This window comes from Apteryx rowi, unplaced genomic scaffold, assembly GCF_003343035.1.
Source record: "Apteryx rowi isolate R43461 unplaced genomic scaffold, aptRow1 scaffold_488, whole genome shotgun sequence".
Lineage (NCBI taxonomy): Eukaryota > Metazoa > Chordata > Aves > Apterygiformes > Apterygidae > Apteryx > Apteryx rowi.
The window spans coordinates 158,637-171,466 of record NW_020450747.1 but is presented as its reverse complement, the minus strand read 5'-3'; the positions used below and the strand labels follow the sequence as shown (position 1 = coordinate 171,466).

The 12,830-nt window shown below is 38.1% G+C and overlaps 2 protein-coding genes across 9 annotated transcripts in view; both read left to right on the top strand.

Annotated features, from left to right (window-relative positions):
- Window positions 1–4,859, top strand: part of PSEN1 (presenilin 1) — a 29,337-nt gene extending 24,478 nt beyond the window's left edge. For all 8 annotated transcript variants that reach the window (XM_026078783.1, XM_026078785.1, XM_026078782.1 and 5 more), the window contains 2 exons: window positions 243–361; window positions 769–4,859. In XM_026078783.1, the coding sequence (XP_025934568.1) occupies window positions 243–361; window positions 769–924 (275 nt within the window). In that variant the 3' untranslated portion in view covers window positions 925–4,859. The remainder of the gene's footprint in view (window positions 1–242; window positions 362–768) is intronic.
- Window positions 4,860–12,414: 7,555 nt separating this feature from the next.
- PAPLN (papilin, proteoglycan like sulfated glycoprotein) overlaps window positions 12,415–12,830 on the top strand; it is a 65,840-nt gene continuing 65,424 nt past the window's right edge. Inside the window, exon 1 of the mRNA XM_026078772.1 lies at window positions 12,415–12,443. The gene's annotated coding sequence lies outside the window, so the exon portion shown is untranslated. The remainder of the gene's footprint in view (window positions 12,444–12,830) is intronic.

The window sequence follows — 12,830 nt, the reverse complement described above, 5'->3', positions numbered from 1 at the left end:
AAATTCTAGTTATAGGATGAATGAGTTGAGTGGTGTAATGTTCCTAAGCTATCTTGTTTCACAAGTGTTTATCACTTGATTCAAGAGTGGTACTGCTTTTAAAAGTGCAAAATAAAATGTTTATTTTAGCAAGCTGTTTTGATGCTTAAAAATCTAAATCTGTCTTGTTCTCTCACAATGACTGATATGTAATATTAGTAGACTGTCTGATGCTTAATGCTGCCATATATTCATTTCTGCAGGAGGAGTAAAGCTAGGTTTAGGAGACTTCATTTTCTACAGCGTCTTGGTTGGCAAAGCCTCTGCAACAGCAAGTGGGGACTGGAATACAACTTTAGCGTGTTTCGTAGCCATATTAATTGTGAGTATAATGTAATATGATAATAGTGATAGTTCCTTATGTTCATCGGGGACAAAGTCATAACTGCTAATTTTTTTTTCCTTTGGGATTTGCTTGTTTGGTGGCCTAACTCTGAAAACTGATGAGGGCTTCAGCTGTGATTTTTCACTGTCTGTATGTCCATCACTTATGCCTTTAGTTTAGGAAGGCATGCGAATTCCTTATATTTCTGTGTGATTTTCAGTGTAAGTACCTTGTGCTTTTCTTGAACGGGGTGTCGTTAATACTTGCAGTAACAGCTAGTTCAAGATAGAGAAGAAGAAAAATGATGTACAAGCCATTTTCATTAGTGCTTATGTATATATAATCTTTTGCTCATCAGAGTTCCCTAATTTCTCCGTCTTTTTTTTTYCCCCCCCTCCCTTCAGGGTCTGTGCCTTACACTTCTGCTTCTTGCCATCTTTAAGAAGGCCTTACCAGCTCTTCCAATCTCCATAACCTTTGGGCTAGTTTTTTACTTTGCCACAGATAACTTGGTGCAGCCCTTTATGGACCAGCTAGCATTCCATCAATTTTATATCTAGCACACTTGATGCTGGTATTCTACGGATATTTGTATTTGTAGCAAATTTGGGAGGAGGAAAAATGTTTCTCCCTCACTCCTCAAGTGAAACTGAAGTTGAATACTCAAGATTCCAAGCCTGAATCATTACAACTTCCTCCCATTTTTCCTGAGACAACTGCTGCACTGGGCACCGTATGATTTTTTTTTTTTTTTTTTCCTGTGTGAACATGGTTTCTTCTTGATGAGTGGTCTAAACTGGGTGCTGTTTATCGGAAGCAATCTGATATACATAACTCTGGTAAGGACCACCTGTCTGAAAATTGCTAATATTTCCACCAGCAATGTGCTCTCTCACCACAGGTTGATCATTTTCCACAGCATTAAGGGTGCTCAGGACTTCCTTGACATTAACAGAGGAAGCTGACAAATCAAATGGAACTTGGCTCTAAACCATCTGAAGAGACAGAACCCAATTTAAACTCCTTCAGCAGTGATTTTTGACAGCTGAGTCCTGACTGTGCTTTGTGTCATGAAAAAGGATTTTGCATTGTAGCAAATCAACAATGGGAGAAACTGTCACTCTGAAAGGGTGCTCCACCACTTCATAGCCTCTGTGCCTAAATGTGCTTGGTTTAGTAACTTTAAAAGCTTTTTTTCACACTGGAACTAGAGCMTTTTCTCAGTTTTAATACCTTGCATTCTCACGCATGGAGTGCACCTTMTGTAGAGCTGCTCCAGTTTATGTAGCTACTTAGACTTGGACTGAATCATTTGGCATAAGAGGATCATGAGGTCCTAATTTGGATCTTTGATTCTGAAAGGTTACAGAACAACATTAAAAGGCAATTTCAGGACTTACTCTTTGTTCTCTTGCAAGTCATTTTGCTGGAACACCAGTTCAAACCCTTCACTTGAGAATAGCCACTAACAGCACAGACTACATTGTTAGTTTAAGTTCCTTTTATTGATCATCTTATGAAAGAAGCAGACATTCACAACAGTTCCAGCTGGAGTTTAGCCTGCCAGATCTAAAGGCTAAAGTGCTATTAGCAGCACTTCTAATGTTTCTTTCAAAATTTTCTCTTCAAAAACATAGCTGAAGGATCTAGTCTACAGCAAATTAAAATGTGGAAATGCTCTTTCTAAGTAAAGTTCTGTTGACCTTGCTATTGTGTTGGTCTGAAGTCTTGATCACTCAACCTTCTAACACCTCAGGTTGGGCAGGGATTTTTTTTCATGGAGTAACTTTATTGGTGAGAATTCTTAAGTTAGGTGAGACATTAAGTAATGTTACCAAGGAATAAAATCTGTGGCCCTCTTACTTTAATTACCTCTCCTGTTAGGATCAGAAGACTGGAGAAATGAACGATGACTCAAAATCGCTGAAAAGATGATACGGGTTTTTGATCTTCCTACAAGAAAAAGAATCAATTCTGACCTTAAAACTGCTAAACTGTGTTTTGTTTTTTATTTGAAAGAGCTTGTTTGTGAATAACTGCTTGGAAATGAGACTTATGTGAGATGAAGTTGGTTTTGCCATAGACTCTTAGTCTGTACAAGTCAGTTTTTTTCTGAACGAAGCACAGGGAGTGGATACTCTTGATGGGCATTCCGTTTTACCTGCATCTGGTTACTGGAGTCCTTGCCAAATAGAACAACTGTCAAAATCCCAAAGCAAACTCCTTTTGCCCTTTTCCTGGGGCTTTGTTTCAGTGCCTGTAGATTCAAAGGACTGAGACCTCACAGATGCTCTCAAACCATTGCCCAACTAATGGAATAAAGGGTGCGATGTATAAATCTGCTTTAAAACCAAGAAAGGTTACTTTCTTTGGTTGTTCTTGGAAACATCTCTGTATTGTCCAGTATGATGCGCTAACTGTAGCATTAGCATCTACATCTGCATACAATAAGATATACTGTCTTGTCTCCTCTAAAGTACTTTATTCATCTCATTTGTATGCTAATTCATTGTGGATAGCATTAATAAAGTAATCATATCACAGTTGCTCACACTGACTTTTCAGGTCAAACTTCCTTGTGTTTTCGAGCTTCATTCACTCTTCCATATTTTGCTGAAATGGAGCCTGACTTAAAACGGGCTTTTTTCTACAAGACTCTGAGTTGTTTTAAGTTTTTATACTATTGTAACTTGTTCCTTTCCTGAGCATTATATCTAAGAAAATTCCCATGTGTGTTTTATTGGGCATCCTAACTATTGTTTTGTTGTATAGAACAGGTTTGCTAAGAGTTGGTACCACTAGCATCTGTTTGCATACCTGAGCCAAGTCTCAGTTGAGTTGTTACTGAAATGCAGCAGTCATCTTTATTGTTTGTGGGTTTGGTTTAATTATTTACTGTAGAAGCAATGACTCCAATAAGAGTTGCTTTAGAATCCATAGAAATATAAAAAAGCCTTTCCACATACTTGAATGGGTGTTAGATGTACAACCTGAGCAAGAGCTCAGAATCTTCAAACACTAAATTGCCAGTCTTCCACTCTCCAAAGTTGTTTCTGCTATCCTGAAGTTTTAATTTCTGCGTTAGTGTGGACTTAGAGCGGTGGAGACTATGAAATCACAGAAACTGTTGTTCAAGTTTATGTATTTGATCTCAAAATAAAGAAATAAAGAAAAGGGAAAGCTGCTTCAAGCCCAGCCCAATATATGTTAAAGTATGCTGTCTAATACCAAGTCCTGAGTATACCTTCAAAAACCAGGATGTGCAGAACTGAGGCAAATTTTCTAGATTTGCTCTCTTACACTGAGGCATGGTAGTTTGTTCCAAATGAGATCTTGCAGATAAAGGCTATCTCAGGACTTGGGTCCAGAAGATTCRGTTAAGAATGTTTTTTTGCTTGAATTTGAGTTGTTATTACATAAGTGTGAAGATGGTATCCCTTCTTTCTTACTCTCCTTTGTCTTAAAACACCAATCTAATTATAGATCTTGAACCATTTCAACTTGGCTAGCTTGGGATAACTGGAAGAATTCTGTTATGTAGTCTGCATTTTTGAGAGAGTTGTTCATTATTATTTAATTAGTATAATAACAACAGTACATTAGACTGTAGCTCTGAAAGAACTATTGTGTAGCTCTGGTAGTTAGGTTCATTTCTTTTGTGCCCRGATCAGACTAACTTGTAACTGTTGTGTTTCAATAGTTATGTTTTGAAACTGAGTATCTTGATAGCTTACTCTCCCCTTTCTGATTGCATTAATGATTAGTCTCCTCCTTTGACTACTCTTTTGCAAATAAATAAATGAGTAAACCAAAACACTGAGCTACAGATTTGCTTAAAAACCAGCCACTTTAATTCATTTCTTCATTTTTTGCATTGGAGCATTTAATCCAGAGCAAAAAGACAAAACAGATCCCCAGAAGCTGGGGGTTTTTTAGCAAAGGTGTATGATGCTGTCATAGCTATGCATGGCTCTTAAGGTGGCACTCAAATTCTTGTATCTGGAAGATGTGCACTTGTATACTGCAGCACATTCAGAATAATCCTGTCTGGGCAGATCATGACTTTTTTAAGCCAAATACTCAAGGGCTGTTTTCCACTAAAAATGGCTAATTTCCTTGATGTGCAAAGCAGACCCTGGATATTTCAGGCCTAGAAGAGTGGCACTTCTTGGGTATACATAGAGTATGCATTCTGGGCCTGCAGATGACATCTGTTCTGCCATTACTGCAGTGAAGAAATAAATATTCTAAAGTTCGTTTTGGGTGGACGGTACTGTATGAAGAAACTTACCCAAATGCATTACTAAAAAAGTACTATTACTCTTGGCAATGATGCTATTGAAACAAGTGTGATAGAGACTATGGAACATGTCTGCACTGCGGCTGCATCTCAGTGGTAACTTGGTCATTGGGAACACTGAAATGTGAATTAGAATGGAATTCTTTTACACTCAGAACATTTGCTGTTTTCTTTTTTTACAAACACTGGTTTGTACATAATCTGAATTGAATGTGAATGTTTTTTAAATACCTTTCTGGTTCTTGATAAGATAAAGTTTTGATAGATTATTGCAAATTTTCATGTATTTGTCTAATTATTAAAATAAAATTGCATGGATCCTAACTTATCTTGCCTTTACTATATTATTTTAAAGCCACCATTTAAACTTAAAGCTATTGGAGGCCTCAACACTGTAGCAATTTATATTCAGCATTTAATGAGTAAGATTCCTGTCTTAAGACACTTAAATGGCTTCTTTATTTCCCAACAGAGTAACTTCTTCAAACTGATTTCTGCAGAAATACTTTCTTTTAAAAGCTACGTTTCATTCATTTACAGAGTCAGTCAAAGCCAATTGCAAAAACCCCATAAGATATAATTAAGGTATGAAAAAAGTTATATGAAATTATACTCAAACACTGTCTTGCACAATGAAAATGTTTTACCCAGAAAAAATATCTAGGATGCTCAGAAAGAAAACACTTCACAAACAGTACTGTGTATTGCTATTTTGCTGCTGGTTTCATATCAATAGGCTAGAAAAAGAACTTTTCCCAGGAGCAATTTTTTTGTTTTGGAAAAGTATTCACTACAAAGTGTAAATTGTGCTAATTGAATGACTACTGTGGTATTGAATATGCTTCTTTGGGAGATTGCCTTGTCTTTGCATAAACATACAATTTCTATTTTRTCATGACCAGAACAGAACAAATAATCATGAATAATTTGTCAGGAGTGCAACCGTTTCATCATGAATAGAAATAGGAAGCTTGAGGTTTCTTCAGATCTCTGTGAGGAAGAGTATTGAGTAAAGATCTTCACTTTGTAGGCCGTTTCCTCAAGAAGTAGAGCAAGCACTCAAAAATGAACAATTTGCTGTGTTTAATTGTCCCTGGTGGTCATATTGTGATAGGAAACAGATAAATCACAAATGTAAGTTAAAAAAACCCAAACTGTCATTGTTTTCATAAACTTCCCTCTTTAGTTACCATAAGCTTTAAGTGCATGGGGCTTGAAGGGAAAAAATGCAGTTGATAGCAGTGCAAGAATATTTGTATTTCTTAATTCTGACCTAGTTCTAAGGTCTGATCTGATGAAATCGTTTAAGAATAGAATTATTTTTTGGAGGTAAAACCTCCCCTAAAAGTGAGATTTAGGACCTAATTTGAGGTTCTGTCTTGATATTATTTGATCTTCCTGATGTTATATACTGAACTGGGAGAGAATATGATTCTAATATTCTAATTCAATTACCAGTTTCTTTTCTTACTCCATTCCACTTTCAATGTAATCTGTTGGGCAAAGGCAAATGAGTTTCTTGTATGACAATGTCAGGTTCCATGGAGAATTCTGCTGGGTCTGTAGCAGTCACTGCTATTTTTTTTTTTAATTACCTAGAAATTGCAATTAAAAGTATGTTTACAGGCAAAATCTGGTCTGTAAATGTCAGGAATTTCTGAACTCTATAGAGAAAAGAACCAGCCTTCGCTGATTGGAGCTAACATAATTGTGTTTTTTTTTTTTTTTAATAAGGTAATAATCAATTACTTACTAAATTTCACAACTTGAATTTGGTCATTGTCTCTTCAACCTCCGTTTGCTATAGGAAGGTGACCTCAGCTTGGCATCAAGAGACACACTAATGGATAGTACAAATGTAATTTGGTTAGATTTACTTTTTCTTTGTTTTGAAATACGATTTTAATCTAAACTGTGGCAAGAATAGTGAATAGACTTCTGTGTTCATATTAATTTTCTGATTGCAGTAATATTAAATAAGGGTCACCCTCTTTGATCTGGTTAATGCTGCAGTCAGAATTAAACAATGTACTTCTTATTGTTCTTACTCTACAAGTCAGCACGAACATACTTGGAGCATGACTCAGAGCTCAGCTGGATCTTCATCTAATGTAATAGTTGTGTAAGAATTTCAATATTCTATTGAATCAATGGTTTATTTGGTCAACCCCAAGAATAAAGTACTAATTACTAATCAAATAGCATATTCAAGTAGAGGCCATACAGTTACCATCTAGTTATTGGTTATAAACTTAATATTTGATGCTGTTGTATCAACCTTACTGTGTGCCAAATTCTGCTTTCAGTTGTTATCTGTGAGAGAGGAATGAATTCAAAGTTAGATACAACAGAATACCTGCAGATGTTGAGGGGGAGATTTGTAAGAAGATCAAAAATGGCTGGCATCTGGCATCAATAAGCAGCTAGAGGGCTGATCATTGCCAGGTGCATTGCATTTCAGCAAGGGGGTCGATCACTGTCTGGGGACAAGAATCAAATGCTGCATTAGAGCCGAAATGAGAGAGCAGTGCCTCTCTCAGTGTCTGCTGCAAGCTCCCAGCAGTAATCTGTGCTAAAGCTATAATCACAGCCACGTGGCTGCACAGTGCCCTTAACTGCTTTCTATTCTTAGTCCTTCTAACAAGGGATTAAAGAGCATGAAAAAAATAGCATCTAAAAAGTAGACCCTATTATAAAATATGATTTCCTTTTGGAGGACTGTAGTTAATACATGATGAATCCTGTAGGGAAGCCATGTATGCATTTCCAGTCACTGCTAAGGTTTCCAGACTATTTTAAGAACAGTAGAACCTGGTCGTTGTCATAGTAGCAATAAACCTTTTAATCTCACTTCCTGTGGAGATGAAGCTGTTGTTTGCTCATCTACTTAAGGATCATCAAGGCTGGCTATGTGACAGAGAACTAGGGATATAGCACTGTGAAAAGATGCTGCTCATTACCTTGAAAAGATGCTACTCATTACCTCCAGAAAGTGTAGTACTCTTGTCTGCTTTGATAGTACTTAGTTAGGATTTCCTGAGGGATAGATCTCATGACAAGCTAATAGGACAGTCACCTGGGAAGCTAACTTTCATTTATACCAGTGTTTTGACATTGACAACTTGTCATGATTAAATGAAGCTTTCTAGGTAATATTGGGCAGGAGCTTGCCACTATCATGAATCTCCTTTAGTTTCAAAGCATCCTTTTAGAACAAATCACTTCATTCTGAATGTCTCCATTCCTTAGTCTGTGAGACTTCCCAAACAGTGTTGAGTCATATTTATATATTATTGTAAAGACTGTAGTCTCTGAAAAGTTAATGCAATTAAAAACTCCTTGAAGTATTTGGATGATACGAAGTGACTTATTTTGAAATGTGTGATTGGTAGTGATGTCAAGAGAAAACTGAAGAAAACTGACAAATTCTTCAACTCTAGCAATTTTATCCATTTGTTTTTGGAGACCAGTCCAGCTAGGAAGAATTTTAAATGTCATGTCAAAATCAAAATAGAATTTTGCATCCCAAGCCAAAAACCACACCAAAGTTTGTTCATAGGTATCTAGAACTAAAAGAGATCTTCCTTCCCATCAGATCAAATTGCTTGGTGATTAATTACTGAGATCTGTGCCATTCCCAGTTTACTTGGTGTAGTCCAGTTACAGTGCTAGATTGCATAACCTCACCTCCTACAAATAGAAGGTAATGTGCATGGTTTTTTTGAACCTGTGTTTTGATTCATATGTATCAAATAATAATGACAGTTTGGGGATTTTTGGTCTTTGTTTTCCTGGAGTCTAAATGCTCTGGCTAGCTGCACACTCAGTCATTAGGGCAAATCACATGGCAGAGTAAGTAAAAGAATGTTTCCCAGGTTAGCTACTTGTTCTCAAATTTAAAAAAAAAAAATCTATATTTGATTGCCCCTCTACAAAATTTTGATGATGATAAATGTTTTTCTCTCTTTCCCCTCCTTTCCTGCAGGCCTCAGTTTGACATGAAGTGGAAAGATGTATTAGACAAACCTTTGACTATTCGTCTTGTCCCTCTGTTTGTGGATGAGCTCTTGATATTAGAGGGAAGCTTGCCAGTTATTGCTGAAACTACTTCTTTTTTCTTCTATGGCTTTATAAACCAACATCCTATTGATTGAAATGCCATAACAGTTTTAGCAGTTTTGAATAACCAGATACTCCTCTGATGAGCTTTGTTTGATGCCTGGTGCTGCCGCTAAAGCTTTTGATGAGATCCAACTTCACCTTAGTGTGCCTTGCTCTCTGAGTTACCTTGGCTGTCATTTGATCTGCCCTTGCAGGCTTTAGAAACACTGGCTGGCCTCCCTCCTCGCTGAGGRAGGGGGCAAGGTGATTCCTCCCTCTTTTCCTTTCTTTTTCTCAATGTTGGCCTCAGGCACTGCAGGAAGGGTGCAACAAACACCTCCCAGCAGGGGCACAGGCCAAGGAGCCTGGTGCAGGGATGAGCTCTCCTTGGCCAGTTTCTCCTTGCAGGATCTCCCAACACCCTCTGCCTTGTCCCCACCTCACAAAGGCACTCTCCACCCTCTTTCCCCATACCTGCCTCCCTGCTCAGATTGCTGGCTGAGTGTGTTCACTGGCAGTCAGGCCATGCTTTGGTTTGGTCGGTCATCCTGCTTGTGAGTTAGGGTAGGCAAAAAGAGCAGCTGGGGAGATCGGTTTTTGAGAGAGGTGCTGTAGGCTCTCAGGATGAAGGGCTGAGGCATGTGGGCATCAGCACCAGCCTCTGTGGAGCTGGTATCTGCTCAGCTTGCCAGCTGGAGTGTATTTTCTGACCTCTGCACTCCTAGTCATGAACAGAACTTCCCCAAGCTGCTTGTAAAGCACAGAGCAAGAGTTTATCCATAAATTCCTCTACAATGGCTTTGCAAAGTGCGTGCATAGGGGGATGCCATGTTGAACATCTAATGCTTTTGCCAGAAGACCAGTTAGCTGGGATGGAGAATGTCTTCCCAATGGAACAGTTTGTGTTACTACTTAGGGGGTTTTGGAAACGTTCCAATTTGACATTCTGAATTAAAAAAATGTTTAGATAGCTTTATTTTGAAACATTCTGTATTTAAAAGTGGTAATTCAGACCTTTCATTGTTTTATTTAATCTGAAACTTCCCCCCCTCCTTTTTTTTTATTCTGAGTTTTCAACACTTAGTCCCAATTTGGATTTTTCCCCCAAAAAAAACTTCAATAATTTTATGGTATGAGGCAACTGTTTCTTAGACAATAAAAATGCTATACTATGCAACTGATTTCTCAGATGTGCCAGTTTGGAGATAACTGTGTTAAAGCCATCCATTTCTCTTTGCTGAGCCATATTATGTTAAATTAATTCTTAAGTGTATTGATCTTCTGACCAGTGTTTAGTTGCAGGGTGGATGGAAAAAAAGTACTTTTGTGTTCAGTAATTCTGCTCTGTAGACACTTATAATACCAAGGCATATTATTTTAATTTTTGTCAAGGATTTTGGTCACAATTTTGGGTGGGTATTCTCTTGGTGTGGCATTACAGATTAAAATGTRTAAATCATGTGGTTTATGCCCAGCTCAACCTCTGCCAAATTGCATGAGATATGATTAAAACCTGCATAATAGTAGCTAAAATTGTTTTATGCTTTAATAAGAAAGCAGATTTTTATCAATACTCTTTAAGCTCTGCAGGTTGAGATCATCATTATATCAATATCCTACGCAGTGCTGAGTATTTTGACACTTGCATAGTAACGGTGTTTTTCTTTTATTAGAAACAAATTAAATAACTGGGTACAAATGTCTCCCACTCTCTGTTACAGGAACGGTTGGTGCTGCCAGATGCCRCTTGGTCTTTAGTGGTTTGTTCAAATGGTTTTACTATAAATATAGAAGTGGGAGCTCTTTATGCTTAATCTTGTAATGAGTTTATTTGCGTARTGCATTTACCTAAGTGTGCTTCCTAGGTGGTGAAGTACAGAGCTCATGCATACTGCACTGGCTGCTAGAAATGCAGTTGGGGATAAACCAGGGATAAACCAGAAATAAGCGAAGAGACTGTTTTGGAGAACAGTGTGGGAGTGCCTCGAGGTAGTGATACACTGAATGTACTAAAAAATATCAATTGTTAAAATCGTGACCAGTGCTAGCTGGAGATGATAGGCTTAAACCAGCTACTATGAGGCAATGAAGAGCTGTCTCCCACTATGGTTCTCTGAATGTTGCCTTGCTGTCTGTGGCTGATATAACTAGAAATAGATACAGCACTATGAGTGTCTGCCTGATAAGCTGAGGTATTTGTTTTGTAGCTTTACTTCTTCTTCCTCAGGATTCATACTGAGTGGTTTTGTCAGGTCAGCCTGAGCAGTCATTTAAAAGCCATTCTGCTGAGTTTTGGGGTTCTTTCTTCCCTTTTAAAATTCTAGATTAGTGAATTGTCCCCCTTGTGCTGCTATGAAAACCCAAAGAAGAGAGTGAGCTAGCACACTGGTTTATTCCACAAATATTTCCAGGACCCCATTGAAATAACTTAGAAACTGAAATGCCCGTGATCTGCTTTCAAATGGGTGTTTGAAGGGCATGATTCTTGTGTCTCATTCTCAGATCTTCTCTGAGGCATGTACATGATAGGAAACTTGCATTTTCTGGATTGTGTGTGCCTCTGGGTGAGAGGAAAAATTCTTTTTGGCTCAGAGACCTTATGAAGAAGACACAAGTGTCTCTCACATGAACCAGGCTCATCTTGGCAACTTCATATTCTTTCATTTGCTTCTGGTGCTAAAAGCAGCATAATTGAGTATAGTATTGTAGTCAGATCTGGCAGTTCCCAGCCTTTATGGAAAGCACCAGAAGTTTCACTTCTATTTGTGCTGTTTCCTATAATTATCATGCCATCCCCAATGGCAGGAGTGAACATTCCCAATAGTTGCTTCCCAGTTTTGTCCTCAATTAGCTCTGCCTTTTCTGCTTTCATCTTTCTCAGATCCATGTGCACGAGGGGATGGTGGAATAGAGGAAAAGTAGGCAGGAGAGGGCTGGTAGATTTTAGGAATGGTGTCTCTTGATGTAGTGTGTTCTGTAGTGAGAGGTTTAACGCCAAGTTTTCCTGACTTAGTAGGACTCTGAAATGACCAGAGAAGCACCATTTGGCTGAGTGTGTAGAAATCACTGGTGGTTGCTAAACTGCTGATTTAAACATTAAAATATGTTGAGCTCTTAATTCTAGAAGCATTCTTCCGGCTGTCTTCCTTGGCATAATGCAGAGGACCAGGGCATGATGGGAAAACAGTCTTAGAAATATCTTGCCGTGCAGTTTTCAACCCTTCTTTCTAAACCTAGTTCCTAGAGTCCACCAATTTTTTGAAATCAACATCTTTTCTGGACACTTGTCTAAGTTTCAGTCTTCTTTTTTGCCCCTTATAACAAGGTGCCCAGAACTAAGCACTACATTTCCCTTCCAGTGGTGGTGGTACTTCATCTGTGGCCGTAGATACTCCATCTCCCAAGATCTCCCATCTCCTCTGTGTAACACAGCCTAGCAGTATTATTATTTTCTCCTGCTATATTGTATCACAGATTCCCATCTGACATGCTATTTCCCCATCACTGCCGTCACTCCTAATACTGCTGTTCACTGTGTGTCCTTCTGTCCTGAATTCTYGTGGTTTGAATTGTTTTTCCCAGGTATGCTGTTCTGCATTTTTCCCAGATGAATCCACTGTTGTTTTTTGCCTCCACCTCCAGTTCTTCTGCAAAAGTAGAGCCCAACGTTGAGACAAGGTAATAAACTACAGCTCATGTTAGTGTCTCGTTGCTCTGTTTTTCCAGCTCAAGTGACTTCTGCACCTTTCTCCCATTGCAATTTTCATGAGAATGTTTTTAATTCCTACTTCTTATTTCATCAAAGAATATTTTGAATTGAACCAACCCTAATACTGATTCCTGTCTTACTTTACTAGGAACTCCTCTCATGCTACTGCTTGTTTTCATTTTATATTGTTATTTTAGTAGTGTCTCTTACCCAGTCTCTGTTGCCAAGATTCTGTCTGTACCCAAGGTGGCTTAAATAGTTTTGAGAGTAAGATAGTGAGAGGTGATGTCTCAATTACTAATATCCAAGAAATGATCTCTATGGTGTTCTCTTTATGTATCATTGTAATTCCACTA